The following is a 13,475-nucleotide window of genomic DNA, read 5'->3' as shown; positions in this document are numbered from 1 at the left end:
ATCCTGTCTCCTTTTCTGCGCTGAGCTCTGCATATGGAAGACTGTCGTTCTTGCTTCTATCTAGAAATACCCCCTTAGCTATATTTAACGTGAGGTAGGTGTGCCTGAATATAAAGCTGCCTCCCATTTTCTCAAAGAGAATGTCTCTCAAAATATCTTCTAGGTTCATTTGAATTTATAAGCCTTATCATGTGGGTGAAATGTCACCTGTCATCCTAGGATATTAAGTTCAATGTATCTAAAGTTGCATTATAAAAAGAAAGTAATAATTTAAAGATATTAAGAGGTTTTCTTCCCCATTCTATTTCATGAATTTTTGTTCTTAACACTTCCAGCATCTTATACCTTAGTAAAAAAAAAGCCATCACCTGTGAGGTGTGGTCATACACACCTGTAAACCCAGCATTCGGGTGGCCTGTGTGGGCCACCTAGGTTCAGTCCTGCTGGGGATACTTAGTGAAACCCTGTTTGAAAAACTAAATAGATCATCATAGAAACTTTGTGAAGTGCCAAGCAGGCCTGCTAAGGTGTAGCATCTTTACTCATCTACAGCCACTGAAAGCTAATGGAGGGCTTTCGCAAAGTGTGTATGTGACGCTGGCCCTAGAAATGGTTTTCTATCAAAACGGTTCATTCGTAGGTCAGTGAAATGGTTCAGTGTGTAAGAGGATCAGACGTTCTAGGTCGTCCTCAGCTAGATAGAAGGCTTCAGGCCAGCCTCACATATGTGAGACCCGTGAACTTTGGTGCCCGTAATTTGATCATCCACTTGGCGGAGAGGCCCTGTGGACACACAAGGGAAGGGGATGCAGGCTATCAGGATGAGACCTGATAGGCTATGGTCAGCTAGTGGAGGGGAAGCCCCCGCCCCATCAGAGGTATAGGGGAGAGGAATAGGGTGGGAAAGGGAGGGAAGATGGGAACAGGGAGATATGAGTGAGGGGATAATAATCAGGATGTAATGTGAATAAATTACAATAAATAAAAAAAGTTTGAGAAAACAAAAAATGTAAAAAATAAAATAAAACAGCATCAAGCTATTAATATAGAAGATACACTGAAAGGTTAAGTTCTCTTGACTCCTTTTTAGTGGCTATGTTAAACCTATGACTATTAAAACCAGACCTGACTCAAAATAATTTTTGGCTATTATTACTGTCCGGCAAGTCTTGGTTGTTCAAGAGCAGCCTGAAAATAGTGACTCTGTAAAATATTTTAACATGACGTCATCATTTCACACTGCCTTGTTATGGGTGATTTTGTTTTCTTCATCTTCCTGTGCTCCTGTACTGGTGCAGGCTCCATCTACCCCTTCAGACGCCTCTCCTGGGCTCCTGAGTGCACCACAGAAGACAAGCTGTCTCCTGCCTTCTTCTCCCTCTCTGTATTTGATCAAATATTAATGGCCTGGCGTTCCTTAGGGCCCTTTCATTGACTTTCCTTGGCTAGTTCCTGTGAACTCTTGACCTCTTTTTTTTTAACCTTGTCCCCACCCAACCTCCACCAATCACTTCTTCCTCAGAGCTGACATTTCTAGAGATGCCAAAATGTCTTGTTTTTGACCTACACATGAGTCTCACCCAGAATTGAAATGGAGTGTGCATCCTTCATTTAAGTGATGTCTGGTTGACTAAACATCATGACTGGGGTTCATGATCTGAGTAACATATCAGAAACAGTCTGTTTCCAGAACTGCGATAACCAGTCAGAAACTAAACCACACCCAGCCCGTGCTTTGCTCTGTACACCAGAGGCGCACACAGAACATTGAGATGGTAAATAGATTAAAGCTGGCAACACTGAATGTTGACAGAAAAAGAGAAAGCTTTTAATATTTAATGTTTCCCTTTCAGTCTTTTCTCCCTGGTCTGCCTGTTTGTCTGAAGGCCTGTGCATGCTGGGCAAGCGCTCTACCACCGAGCCGCACCCTTAGTACCTGAGTACCTGAGTTATTTTCTTGTCTTTATAGGCATAAACTCTCCACAAGCTTTAAAGAAAATCCTGTCGTTGTCTGAAGAAGGGAGTCTGGAGCGTCACAGGAAGCAAACAGAAGACACAATATCAAATGCATCTTCGCAGCTGTCATCACCCCCCACCTCGCCCCAGAGCTCTCCAAGGAAAGGTAGGGCTCAGTGGCTCCCACCTCTTCTCAGATCCACAGTTTGTCCAGCTGCTTCCAGAGCAGTGTACTGTGGAGGCTTCAGTTCTGTGTGCAAGTGGGCTGACGTGACAGTGAATTTTACCCACCTGCTTATAAATTTGGAAGAATGCTGGTATTTTAAAGTGATAGTTCCCCTTGACCTGCTGTCAAAGACAGGTGCCTGCATTACAAGTAGTGTGCTAACAAGACTGACGACCCCACGGAAAAGTGCAGACAGATTATCAGTTTCCTGCCACAGCCATACCCAAGACATTAGAAATTAGAGATAACAAGGTAGGATCCACACACTAGAAGAAATGCTTATTTGCCCTTCTGAGCTTGGAGTATCTTACCAGAAAAAGTATAGCTGTGTCATTCGATAATTCTATTTCTAGTTTTTTGAGGAACCTCTACACTGCCTTTCATAGTGGCTTCCTCAGTTTACACTTCCACCAGCAATGAAGAAAGGCTCCTCTTTCCCCTAGTGAAGACTAGTGGTTTTTTGTCTTTGGTTTTGATGACATTCTGACAGTGGTGAGTTAGGTATTTCACTCATGGCTAACAATGCTGAATTTTTAAAATTCGATTTTTTTTTTTTTTTTCAGTTGAGTGGCCTGTTTACCAGTGGATGTTGTGGTTTAGGGTGTTTACTTTTTCTCGATATATGTATATTCTAGATAAAAACCCTCGTCTGCAATAGAATTAGCAAAGGTTTTCTCCCATTCTGTAGGCTGTGTCTGCTCAGTTGATAGTTTTTATTGTTGTAGAGAAGTTGATAAGTTCATTTACTCTCTCTTATCAGTCCCTGGGGCTATTTCTGGTGCCATTTGAATACTAGCCAGAAAGTTGCTGCCTACCCCTATGTCTTGAATGCTTTTGCTCAAGCAGTTTAATCATCTTAGGTATTAAATTGAGGCCTTTGATCTACTTTGGCTAGATGTTTATGTAGGGAGAGAGATGGAGACCTAATTTCATTCTTTTCAGATTGGAGACACTAAAATGTCTGTTTGCCCAGGGTGTCTCATCTTGGGTGTCTGTTTTCAACGCTTTGTCCGAACTTAAGTGGTTATAATTGTATGGGTTTATTTCTGTGTCCCTTATTTAGTTCCATTGATCATGTCTGTTTTAATGCCAATACTGTGTTGTCAGTGCCACTTTGACTCCAAAATATAGTTTGAGATCAGATAAGACAATGCTTTGAGCAGTGTTTGTTCTGCTTAGAATTGCTTTGTCTCTCTTGGTCTGTTTCTATATGGATTTTACGATTTTCTTTCTAGTTCTGTAAAAAAAAAAATGTCATTTGGAATTTTGATAGATATGATTCCAGTGTCTTAAAGTTTTCTTTTCCTTTTTTTTTTTTTTTAAGATTTATTTATTTAAGTATACATTTTTCACCTTCATGTATGCCTGCATGCCAGATCTCACTATAGATGCTTGTGAGCCACCATGTGGTTGCTGGGAATTGAACTCAGAACCTTTGGAAGAGCAGGCAGTACTCTTTTAACCTCTGAGCCATCTCTCCAGCCCTAAAGTGTTTATTGTAGATTACTTCCTTTGTTAGGTTTATCCCTGGATTGTCTAATTGTGTTTTGATGCTGTTATTAATGGCATATTGTTCCTAATTTTGTTCTCAACAAATTCACTATTAGTATATTAAAAAGTACTGATTTTTTTAATGATGATTTTATATCCTGCTACTGTACTGAAAGTGTTTTATCAAACCTGAAAGCTTTCTTATGTGAGCTGTAGGGTCTTTCAAGACATCTACAAATATAGTTTGATCTCTTCCTAGTTACTTTCTTGTGGAAGAATCTTGTACTCTTTACTCGTGTCTTCTACCGAGACAGTGGCACTGGGTACTGGTTGGGGAGGAAGTAGCTTTTAGGATGTGGGGGTTATTATTTATTTAGGGTTGAGAATATCAATATTTGAGCAGTGAAGTGAGGAGTAAATGAGAAGAGAGGAGAGAAGGGACAAAGTAAAGTAGACTCTTCAGGGCTGGAGAGATGGGGCAGCAGTTAAGAGCACTGTCTGCTCTTCAGGAGGACCCAGGTTCAGTTCCCAGGACCCACATAGCAGCTCACAACCATCTGTTACTCCAAGATGGTATCTGGATCTGGTATCCTCTTTTGGTTTCTTCCTCATGCACCAGGCACCCACATGGCACACACAGCCTCACAAAGGCAAAACATTCATACCCATAAAAATAAATAAATACAAATTTAAAAATAAATAAAATTTTTCCAATAAAATATAGATTATAGCCCAACAACTTAACATTTAAGATATAAATATATCTACTTTAAAAAAAAAAAAGCTTAAATGTATATGTATATATAATAAAAATCTGCCAGGCAGTGGTGGTGCATGCCTTTAATTCCAGCACTCAGGAAGCAGACACAGGTGAATCTCTGTGAGTTTGAGGCTAACCTGGTCAATAAAGCAAGTCCAGAATAGCCAAGGCTACACAGAGAAACCCTGTCTCAAAAAATAAAACAAACAAAAATCTGAATAAGAACAAATAAATTTTAAAAACTAAAAATTAAAGAATAAAATAATGCAAACCAAATGAGCAATAAGTGAAATAGAAGTTACTGTGTTCTCAGCCAGCCTTCCTTCCTGGGTCAGGCTGTGGTCATTCCCTTGGGTACTGCAGCAGGTTCCACCACCAGCCTGGCCAGGTGGCAGCGGAAGGAAGCTGAGGTCTGCTGGCTCCTGGCAGTTGGACTGATCCAGCTTCTCCTTTTCTCTTGGAATTGAGAACAGGGGCAGGAATAGCAGTGCCCCTGGGAGCTATGGGATGGGTGGAGCTTTTAGAACCAAACCTGGTGGGAAGCTACTTGGCTCACTAGCTAAGAAAATGGAAGTGTCCCTCCAAGCACCGAGCTTTGGAGCAGACTTTTTGAGGAGGGATTTTACTTTGTCTGTTGGAACTTGACTTATAAAAAGACCTACCATAAATAGCCATGCTAAATCTCATCAAGACCTGTGTAGCCTTTAAAATCTAAATCAAGAGTCCACATGGACTGAAATTGCAGGATTTTTCATTCAGATAGATGCTCTCAAGTGTTGTTGTTGTTGTTGTATTTGTTTTGTAAGGGGCATTGGAAAAGTTTATATTATGATAGGCGAGGTAGTGCAGACGCCTAATGCCAGCACTGAGGAAGCTGCCACAGAAAGATTGGTGGGGCCAACCTGGGCTGTATAACAAGACCGAATCCTAAAGGAGGAGAGCTTTACATTGTTGGTGCTTATATCTGCTTTAGTATTACTATGGAAATTTTAAATTTGAGTGTTGAGAAAGATAGAGGAATTTTTCATTAAAAATATAGAAGGGTCACTGCAATCTCACCCTCCCCCCTGAACGTTGTGACTCTCAAAATTACTTTTAAGGAACAGCTGAGAGTTAAGAGTCCCTTCAGATCAGGAAATGAACATCTATTGAGCCGTTTTACAATACTGGGATGTGGAAATGCACACTGCCTCCTTCAAAACAGTTATCTTGTAGGTCAACCAACTAATACATTATTAATGTTGGAAAATAAATGACAGAGATCCAAAAATACATTATTCGGGTCTCATTCTTTTTATTCATGTGTCAACTTAAAAATTTTCAGAATGCGTGCGTATTTCCTGTTGAACTTTTGTGACATTCTCTAAAAGTTAAACCATCTGTTGAAAATAAGACACTCAAATCCCAGCACTTGGCAGGTGGAGGCAAGCGGATCTCTGTGAGTTCGAGGCCAGCCTGGTCTACAGAATAAGTTCCAGGAGGGCCAGGGCTACACAGAGAAACCCTGTCTCAAAAACCCAAAAAAGAAAAAACAAAAGGAACGACACTCAAGGAGCCAGGTGTGGTGGTGCACAACTTTAATTCCAGCACTTGGGATGCAGAGGCAGGTGATCTCTGAGTTCCAGGCCTACCTGGCCTAGGGTTCTAGGAGTGCAAGGGCAACCAACACATGGAAACCCTGTCTCGAAAAACAGGCAAACAACAAACATAAAACTGACAGCAGTTTAAGGATTGGGTCCACACTTGTGAGACTGATTGGTCTTCTTGATGGGATTTGGTTGTGGGAGGTTTTAGAGGGTCGGTTTCACTTGTTCTGTCTTATGCTGCTGGGACTGGACGTGGCGCACCAGCCATGCTAGACAAGTCTGTGGGCTGTGTTCATCTGGGTTTACTACAGCAGTGTGTTTTGTACCTAAGGAAGCAAGAATAGTCAAGGCATGCCATGGTTTCTTCATCTTTACCTAGTGCGAATAACAATACATATTATTCTCTGACCATTGAATAAGCAACTTATATTTTATTAAGGTAAAATTTTAATCTTAGTCACCAGGTGTTCATAAGATTTTTAATAAACCCTCATTTTGTTGTTGACACATAGTTACTGTTTGTTTGGTGGACCTGTTCACTTTCAGAAACCTAAAATATCTAATTACTGAATTTGCGCTTCTCATTCAGGTTATACATTGGCTCCCAGTGGCACTGTGGATAATTTTTCAGATTCTGGCCACAGTGAAATTTCTTCACGATCCAGTATTGTCAGCAATTCTTCTTTTGACTCAGTGCCAGTCTCTCTACATGATGAACGGCGCCAGAGGCATTCTGTCAGCATTGTGGAGACCAACCTAGGTGTGGGCAGAATGGAGCGGCGGACCCTGATTGAGCCTGATCAATACAGCTTAGGGTAAGCAAGCATCTGCCTCGTGCATTCTTTCCTGTGTCTGTGGGCCCCTTATTAAGTGCCATGCTATTTTCATTGTGCAGCCTGCTTTTGTAGTTGTGTTTATTCTAACGTGGTCCACTGTGGTTCTGTGCCGGATGAGGACTGTAACAGGAGGACACACTTCAGTCTGTCTGAGCTGCCTTCCTTGGGTAGCCAGGCTATACTCTGCCATGCTGAGCCTGGTGAGGAATGTGATCCATTTCTGCAGCAAGTTGTGCTCTCCCCATGTTTCCTTTATAAAAAGATGAGTGAACAATATGGCAGAACTGGCCACTCTGAACCCATTCAAGAGCACTTTCTTCCTTTCTCTGAGATGGAAGAAAGCCACTTTTATAGGGGGAAGATTTTTTTTTTAATAGGCATAGTGGCTTGTGCCTATTATCCTAACACTTAGGCTGAGGTAAGGGGTTCATGAGTTTAAGGCCAGCCTGAACTTCAAACCAAGAGCCTGTCTCAAAGCAGCAAAACAGTACATCAGCAAAAGGGTATTTCACAGCCTCACATCTCCCTTCCTTTGGTTTGCTGCATAGGTCATATGCCCCAGTGTCTGAGAGCCGAGGCCTGTACGCCACAGCGACCGTCATCTCTTCTCCTAGCACAGAAGAGCTTTCTCATGACCAAGGGGACCGTGCTTCCCTCGATGCTGCTGACAGTGGTCGTGGGAGCTGGACCTCATGTTCAAGTGGTTCCCATGACAACATACAGACCATCCAGCACCAGAGAAGCTGGGAAACACTGCCGTTTGGGCATACTCACTTTGACTATTCAGGGGATGCTGCAGCTCTATGGGCCTCTGGTGGCCATATGGACCAAATTATGTTTTCTGATCATAGCACAAAATATAATAGACAGAATCAAAGTAGAGAGAGCCTTGAACAAGCCCAGTCCCGGGCAAGCTGGGCATCTTCCACGGGCTACTGGGGAGAAGACTCAGAAGGTGACACAGGCACCATCAAGCGAAGAGGTGGCAAGGACGTGTCCATTGAGGCAGAAAGCAGCAGCACGGTGCCTGTCACTGCAGAGGAAGCTAAGCCTGTCCCCATGCCTGCCCACATAGCTGTGACGCCCAGCACTGCGAAGGGGCTCATTGGTAAGTGCGGAAAGGGAATGCTGGGGCGCACCTGAACCATGGATGTAACCTGATTTCCTGTGGGAATTGCCTCCCCCCTCAGTTTGTCTGTTGCCACAAACGGCTCCAGATCAGCAGTGTGGTCAGAGACATGCAATTAAACATTCAATAAAGCTTAGCCTGCAGGATCAATAAGTTCTTGATATGGATATTATCTAGTCTGTTGGGTTTTTTTTTTTTTCACTTTACATAAAACGTATTAAGATAGATGTCTGTATTCTTCACAGTGGAGTGCTTTCTTTTTGTTGGTTCTTACAAACATGGTACCAAAAATACTCTTTTGTCCCCTTGAATTGTATTGAGTGGGTACTCTTTGTCCTTTGTATATTGAGTTTTTGTGTTGGTTTTTGTTATGCAGATACATTGTTCTCTACTAAACAAATTCTGTATGTATGCTAGAACAGGAGTAAAAAACTCAGAGATGAGTAAAAGCTGGCATGAGGGCCGGCGTGTCAGGCAGAGCTGGAATTGCTGTCGTGACACTGCAGACACTCTGCTGTGCCTTCTCATCCTTAAAATAAGCTTTGTAATTTTATCTTTGTAAAAAGGACTTATTTATTTTTATTCTTTGCACATTGGTGTTTTGCCTGCACGGAAGTATGTCTGTGTGAGAGTGCCAGAGCCCCTGGAGCTGGAGTTACAGACAGTTGTGAGCTGCCATGTGGGTGCTGGGAATTGAACACAGGTCCTCTGCCAGTACTCTTAACCGCTGAGCCATCTCTCCAGTCCCCATAATTTGATCTTAATAGGATTAGTTTGAGTATGGAAGAGGTCTTGGCAAAGGGCAGTACATTGTATTAGGAGCACCTAAAAGATGCTGGTACCCTTTCTGATGTAAAGACTGATGTGTTCCCAAGTCTCAGAGCTACATTCTCTTCAGCATGTATGAATCTAATAGAACTACAAAGCAAATTGTGATACATACAGAGGAAAAAAAACACTTCTAGAATATAACTATTACAAGCATCACTTGTATTCATAAGGAAATAGTTATGTAGTCACACAAAAAAGTGATACATAGATGTCAAGTTTAATACCCCGTAAAGATGAGTAAGGAGGTAACAGTTCAAAATGCTTAGCCTGATTGGGTTGAAACAGTTTCTGTTAACTAACTACTTCTCAGAATTTGTACTGCTGAAGAGAAAGGGGAAAAGTGATTTCTAGTTCCTAACAATTGTATTCAGTTTCTCAAGTTTTATTTTTCAGGTCATGGATTAATGGTTTTTCACTAAACAAATCATGAATTTTTAGAAAAGCAAATGCTGTTTTTTGGTTCCCAACTTTTAAAATTGTTACTCTGTACCATTCTTCTAATTTAATTTTAATTTGTTGTTTTCCGAGTGAAACAGAGACCTAGAGGAATATGCCATTGGTTCTCCATTTGATAATATTGGGAAATGCCCAACACTGTGAACTGTTTCCCTCCCCCAGCACAAGAAGAGAACAGGAAAGGAGATTTTTACCACATACTGATATGTCCCAGACATGTTCCTGGTCCCTCTTGTGCCTTGTTCCGCTTTAATCTTCACAGTAGGGCTAAGGGTTAGGTGCTCGACAATTTCAGCGTCAACCATTTTAGTTGAACTCCCATGGTGTGCAAAAGTAGCTTTGTTCAGCGTTTATACCATTACACAGAAACGACCTGGTGAGTATTTGCTGCAGGCTGCCTAGTTCCCTCTCCGGAATTGTGCCTCAACCCTGCTCCTTATGCTGATTGTAACTTGTACCTGACACCCTGCCTTGCCCTTGCAGCACGAAAGGAAGGCAGGTACCGGGAGCCGCCTCCCACACCTCCAGGGTACGTGGGCATCCCCATCGCTGATTTCCCCGAAGGGCCCTGCCACCCAGCCAGGAAACCTCCGGACTACAACGTGGCCCTTCAGCGGTCCCGCATGGTGGCACGGCCCACAGAGGCCCCAGCCCCAGGGCAGACGCCGCCCCCTGCAGCTAGCAGGCCTGGCAGCAAGCCGCAGTGGCACAAGCCCAGCGACTCAGACCCGCGCCTCGCACCCTTCCAGCCACAGGGCTTTGCTGGAACAGAGGAGGACGGTAGGCTTCCCCGACCCCCAAATCCGGCTCCTGGGTTGACCAGCTGGCAGCTCTGGGTCCCACGAGCAGCTTGGGAATGTGGGGAGCAGTGGCTCCAGGAGTTTTAACTGCTTGCTGTGGAGGGGTTTTGTTTTGTTTTGTTTTGTTTTCCTCTTTGGCAGGAGGAAGAACTTCTCTTTAGTTTAAGAAGTGCAGCGATTGTAAGAAAGTATAGGCATGACTGGAGTTTTAGGATCCCCTATCCCCCCTACACACACACACACACACACACACACACACACACACACACACACACACACACACACCTGTTGCCTGTGGAGCCCAGAAGAGCACATTTCATCCCCTGTAACAGTTACATACTATATTGTTTAAAAAACAAACAAACAAGGGGCTTCACACTAGAGCAATGGTTCCATAGCTAAGAATTCCTGTTTCTCTACCAGTGGGCCAGGGTTCAGTTCTCAATGCCGACGAAGGCAGCTTAAGGCAGTATGACTCGAGATCCAACACACTTTGCTGTCCTCTGGTGTTGTAAAACATTGTTTTTCAGAGGGTTTGCTATACCTCCAGTTGCTACTAAATATATCTCTTTGGGTTTTCTATCCCACTGCAGACCACTTAGTTCCCGAATAAAAGACACAGAGACCGTTTAGATTTAAATAAACGTCAAGGCACCATAGCTGGGCAGGCATCTACCCTCTGTGCTATGTTGCTGTTTCCCAGCTACACACCCATGTTACATGCCACAGTTGTTCCTGCCTGGGCTGCTTCTGTTCCATCAGGCCAGCCCTCTCGGCCACATGCTCGTGGTCCATCTGCCCCATGGCAACTTCCTTCTCTCCTGGCTTTCTCTCCTGCTTCTCTCTCTCACCTCCTCCCTGCCTCATGGTCCATCGTTGACCCCCAGGCCAGGGAACCTGAGCCCTGCCTACTTCAACTCTGCCCAGTGACAGGCTGTCAGCAAGTTTATTTAACCAGTCAGAGAAAATTGGCAAGCAAGGTTTACGCAATATCACTTGGCATAGGTGAGAATGTGTTTGTCTGGCAGCAACCAGATCTTGGGAGCAAGTATTTAGCATCTGAATACATAGCACCAGACCCACCCCAACACTGTGACACACACACACACACACACACACACACACACACACACACACACACACACACACACAAATTCAAACCCCTTTTTAAGAAAGGCCTGGAGACATGGCTCTGTAGTTCAGTTTCCAACACCCATGTACGTGTGGCTCACAACTGCCTAAAACACTACTCCAGGAAGTCCAGTCATTTCTTCTGACTCCCGTGGACAGCTGTACTCACACGCATATACCTCACACAGAAATAGGCATACATACCCAACCCTGAGTTAAAAATAAAAACAAATCTTAGACAAATACATCTTGTCTTGGAACTTAAATAAATCACTAATAACTTTCCAGCCAGTAAGCACACGGCGTACATTACTTATCGATCGTTATCTTAGTTTGCTTTCTTTCGTTGTTCTCAATACATTTTGACCAAAAGAAACTTGTGGAAGGGAAGGGCTTGTCAGATCTCACGTTACTGATAACAGTCCATCATTCTGGGAGGCTGGAGCAGGGAAAGAAAGAAGCATGGGGGAAGCCCCTGGGGGAAGCGCTGCCTACTGCATTGCTCCCAGGCTCATATTCAGCTACCATGCCTAGTGATGGCACCGCCTGCTGTGGGCTGGGTCCTCCTGTATCAATTAGTAATCAAGAAAATGTCTAACGGGCCACCCCAATAGAGGCAGTTTCTCAAATCTAAGTTTCCTCTTTCAAGGTTTGTCTAGTTGACAACATAGCCTGGCCATCACAGTTGTTTTTAAGACAGTAGGCCACACTGGCTTCAGATATTTGCTCCTGGCTCAGCTCCTGGGTGCTGGAATTATAGTCCTAAATGACCACCACATCCAGCTGCCTTTCTAATAGTTTGTATAAGCCAAATATGATGGTGTGCAAATTTTTAATCCCAGCATTTGGGGAACAGAAACAGGAGAATCCTTTTGTGTTCCAGGACAGCCAGAATTACATAGAAAAACCTTGTCTCAACCCCCGCTCCCTAAAATATATACGTGGGTTTTGCGGGGGTTGTTTGGTTTGGTTGGCTGGTTGGTTTGGGTTGGGTTTTTGTTTTGTTTTGGTTTGGTTTTTGTTTGTTTTGGTTTTTTTTTTTTTTTTTTTTTTTTGCTATAGGTTGCATATATGTGTTTAAAGATTTGCTTGATGTACTCTTTTTGTTGTTGCTTGTTTGTTTGAGATAAGGTTTCTCTGTGTAGTAGTGGCTGACCTGGAACTTGCTCTGTAGACCAGGCTGGCCTGAGACTCAGAGAACTGCCTGCCTCTGCCTCCCAAGTAATTGCGGAGATTAAAGCGCATCATGCCTGGTGGTATGTCCCTTTTTAAACTTTTAAAAATATGAATAGTTGCTTGCCAAAAATACAAGGGTTTTAAGTGAGCTTCATTAGATGTGTATCTTTTTTAACTTAAGTGAATGCGATAGCCCACACCAAAGAAATTATCTCCTTGTTGACTTTTTATTTATTTTGGTTTCTCTCCTGCTGTATTTGCAGAAGATGAGCAAGTATCTGCTGTTTGAGGCACAGGCTTCCTGATCCAGAGTGAGCCACCCAAAGGAGAGCACAAGAAGACGTCCCGAGCATTGGAGCCTGAGGATGGTGGACCAGTTTGCCTCCTTCCCTGCCTTAAAGCAGCATGGGGCTTCTTCTCCCCTTCTTCCTTTCCCCTTTGCATGTGAAATACTGTGAAGAAATTGCCCTGGCACTTTGCAGACTTGTTGCTTGAAATGCACAGCCCAGCAGTCTCCTAGCTGCTGCCTGCCACATCACGCAGTATCATTCCAATTTCCAAGATCGTCACAAGGTGATTCCCTCTGGCTGCACTTCTCCATGCCTGGAAGGAGTTTTCAATCTTCCTCTTAGATTTCAATCCAGTCCTAGCCCTCGATCTCATTTGCAAGATGAGAGAATTGCTAGCCTTTGAACTACTTGGGGTCCTGAACCCACCAAGGAAGACAAAGACAGATATGAAATCCTTTGAGTACAGTGCTTGTCCACTTGTTTACAATATCCTTTAAAAACTAAGTTTAAAGATTGTGTTCAGAGAGTAAATGTTGTGTCCATATAATGATTACAGTATTATTTTGAACCTTAAGTAGGATTGCCAGCCTGGGTTTCTGAAAAACCAAATATGCCGGACAGGGTATGGCCGCACCAAGGGGAGACCTGGCAGTGACCCTGTCTTCCCGTGTCCTTCTGGCCTTGCCCGTGAAGTGCCCTATCCCAGAAGCATCAGATGTTAGCCAATTACTTACATACCAAGACTCCTCACCTGCTCCATCCCCAGTGGGTGAGACTGTAATGTAAAAACTGTTTGCACATGGCCAG

General features: G+C 43.4%; 1 protein-coding gene across 7 annotated transcripts in view; it reads left to right on the top strand.

Moving 5' to 3' along the window:
- The window catches only part of Rapgef2 (Rap guanine nucleotide exchange factor 2), a 222,095-nt gene extending 208,927 nt beyond the window's left edge, over positions 1 to 13,168 (top strand). For all 7 annotated transcript variants that reach the window (XM_051157312.1, XM_051157313.1, XM_051157310.1 and 4 more), the window contains 5 exons: positions 1,970 to 2,122; positions 6,609 to 6,834; positions 7,404 to 7,963; positions 9,755 to 10,051; positions 12,642 to 13,168. In XM_051157312.1, coding sequence (XP_051013269.1) covers positions 1,970 to 2,122; positions 6,609 to 6,834; positions 7,404 to 7,963; positions 9,755 to 10,051; positions 12,642 to 12,667 — 1,262 coding nt within the window. In that variant the 3' untranslated portion in view covers positions 12,668 to 13,168. The remainder of the gene's footprint in view (positions 1 to 1,969; positions 2,123 to 6,608; positions 6,835 to 7,403; positions 7,964 to 9,754; positions 10,052 to 12,641) is intronic.
- The last annotated feature ends 307 nt before the right edge of the window (positions 13,169 to 13,475 follow it).

The sequence above is a fragment of the Acomys russatus genome, chromosome 15, assembly GCF_903995435.1.
Source record: "Acomys russatus chromosome 15, mAcoRus1.1, whole genome shotgun sequence".
NCBI lineage: Eukaryota > Metazoa > Chordata > Mammalia > Rodentia > Muridae > Acomys > Acomys russatus.
This window is presented reverse-complemented; position numbering and strand designations above follow the sequence as displayed.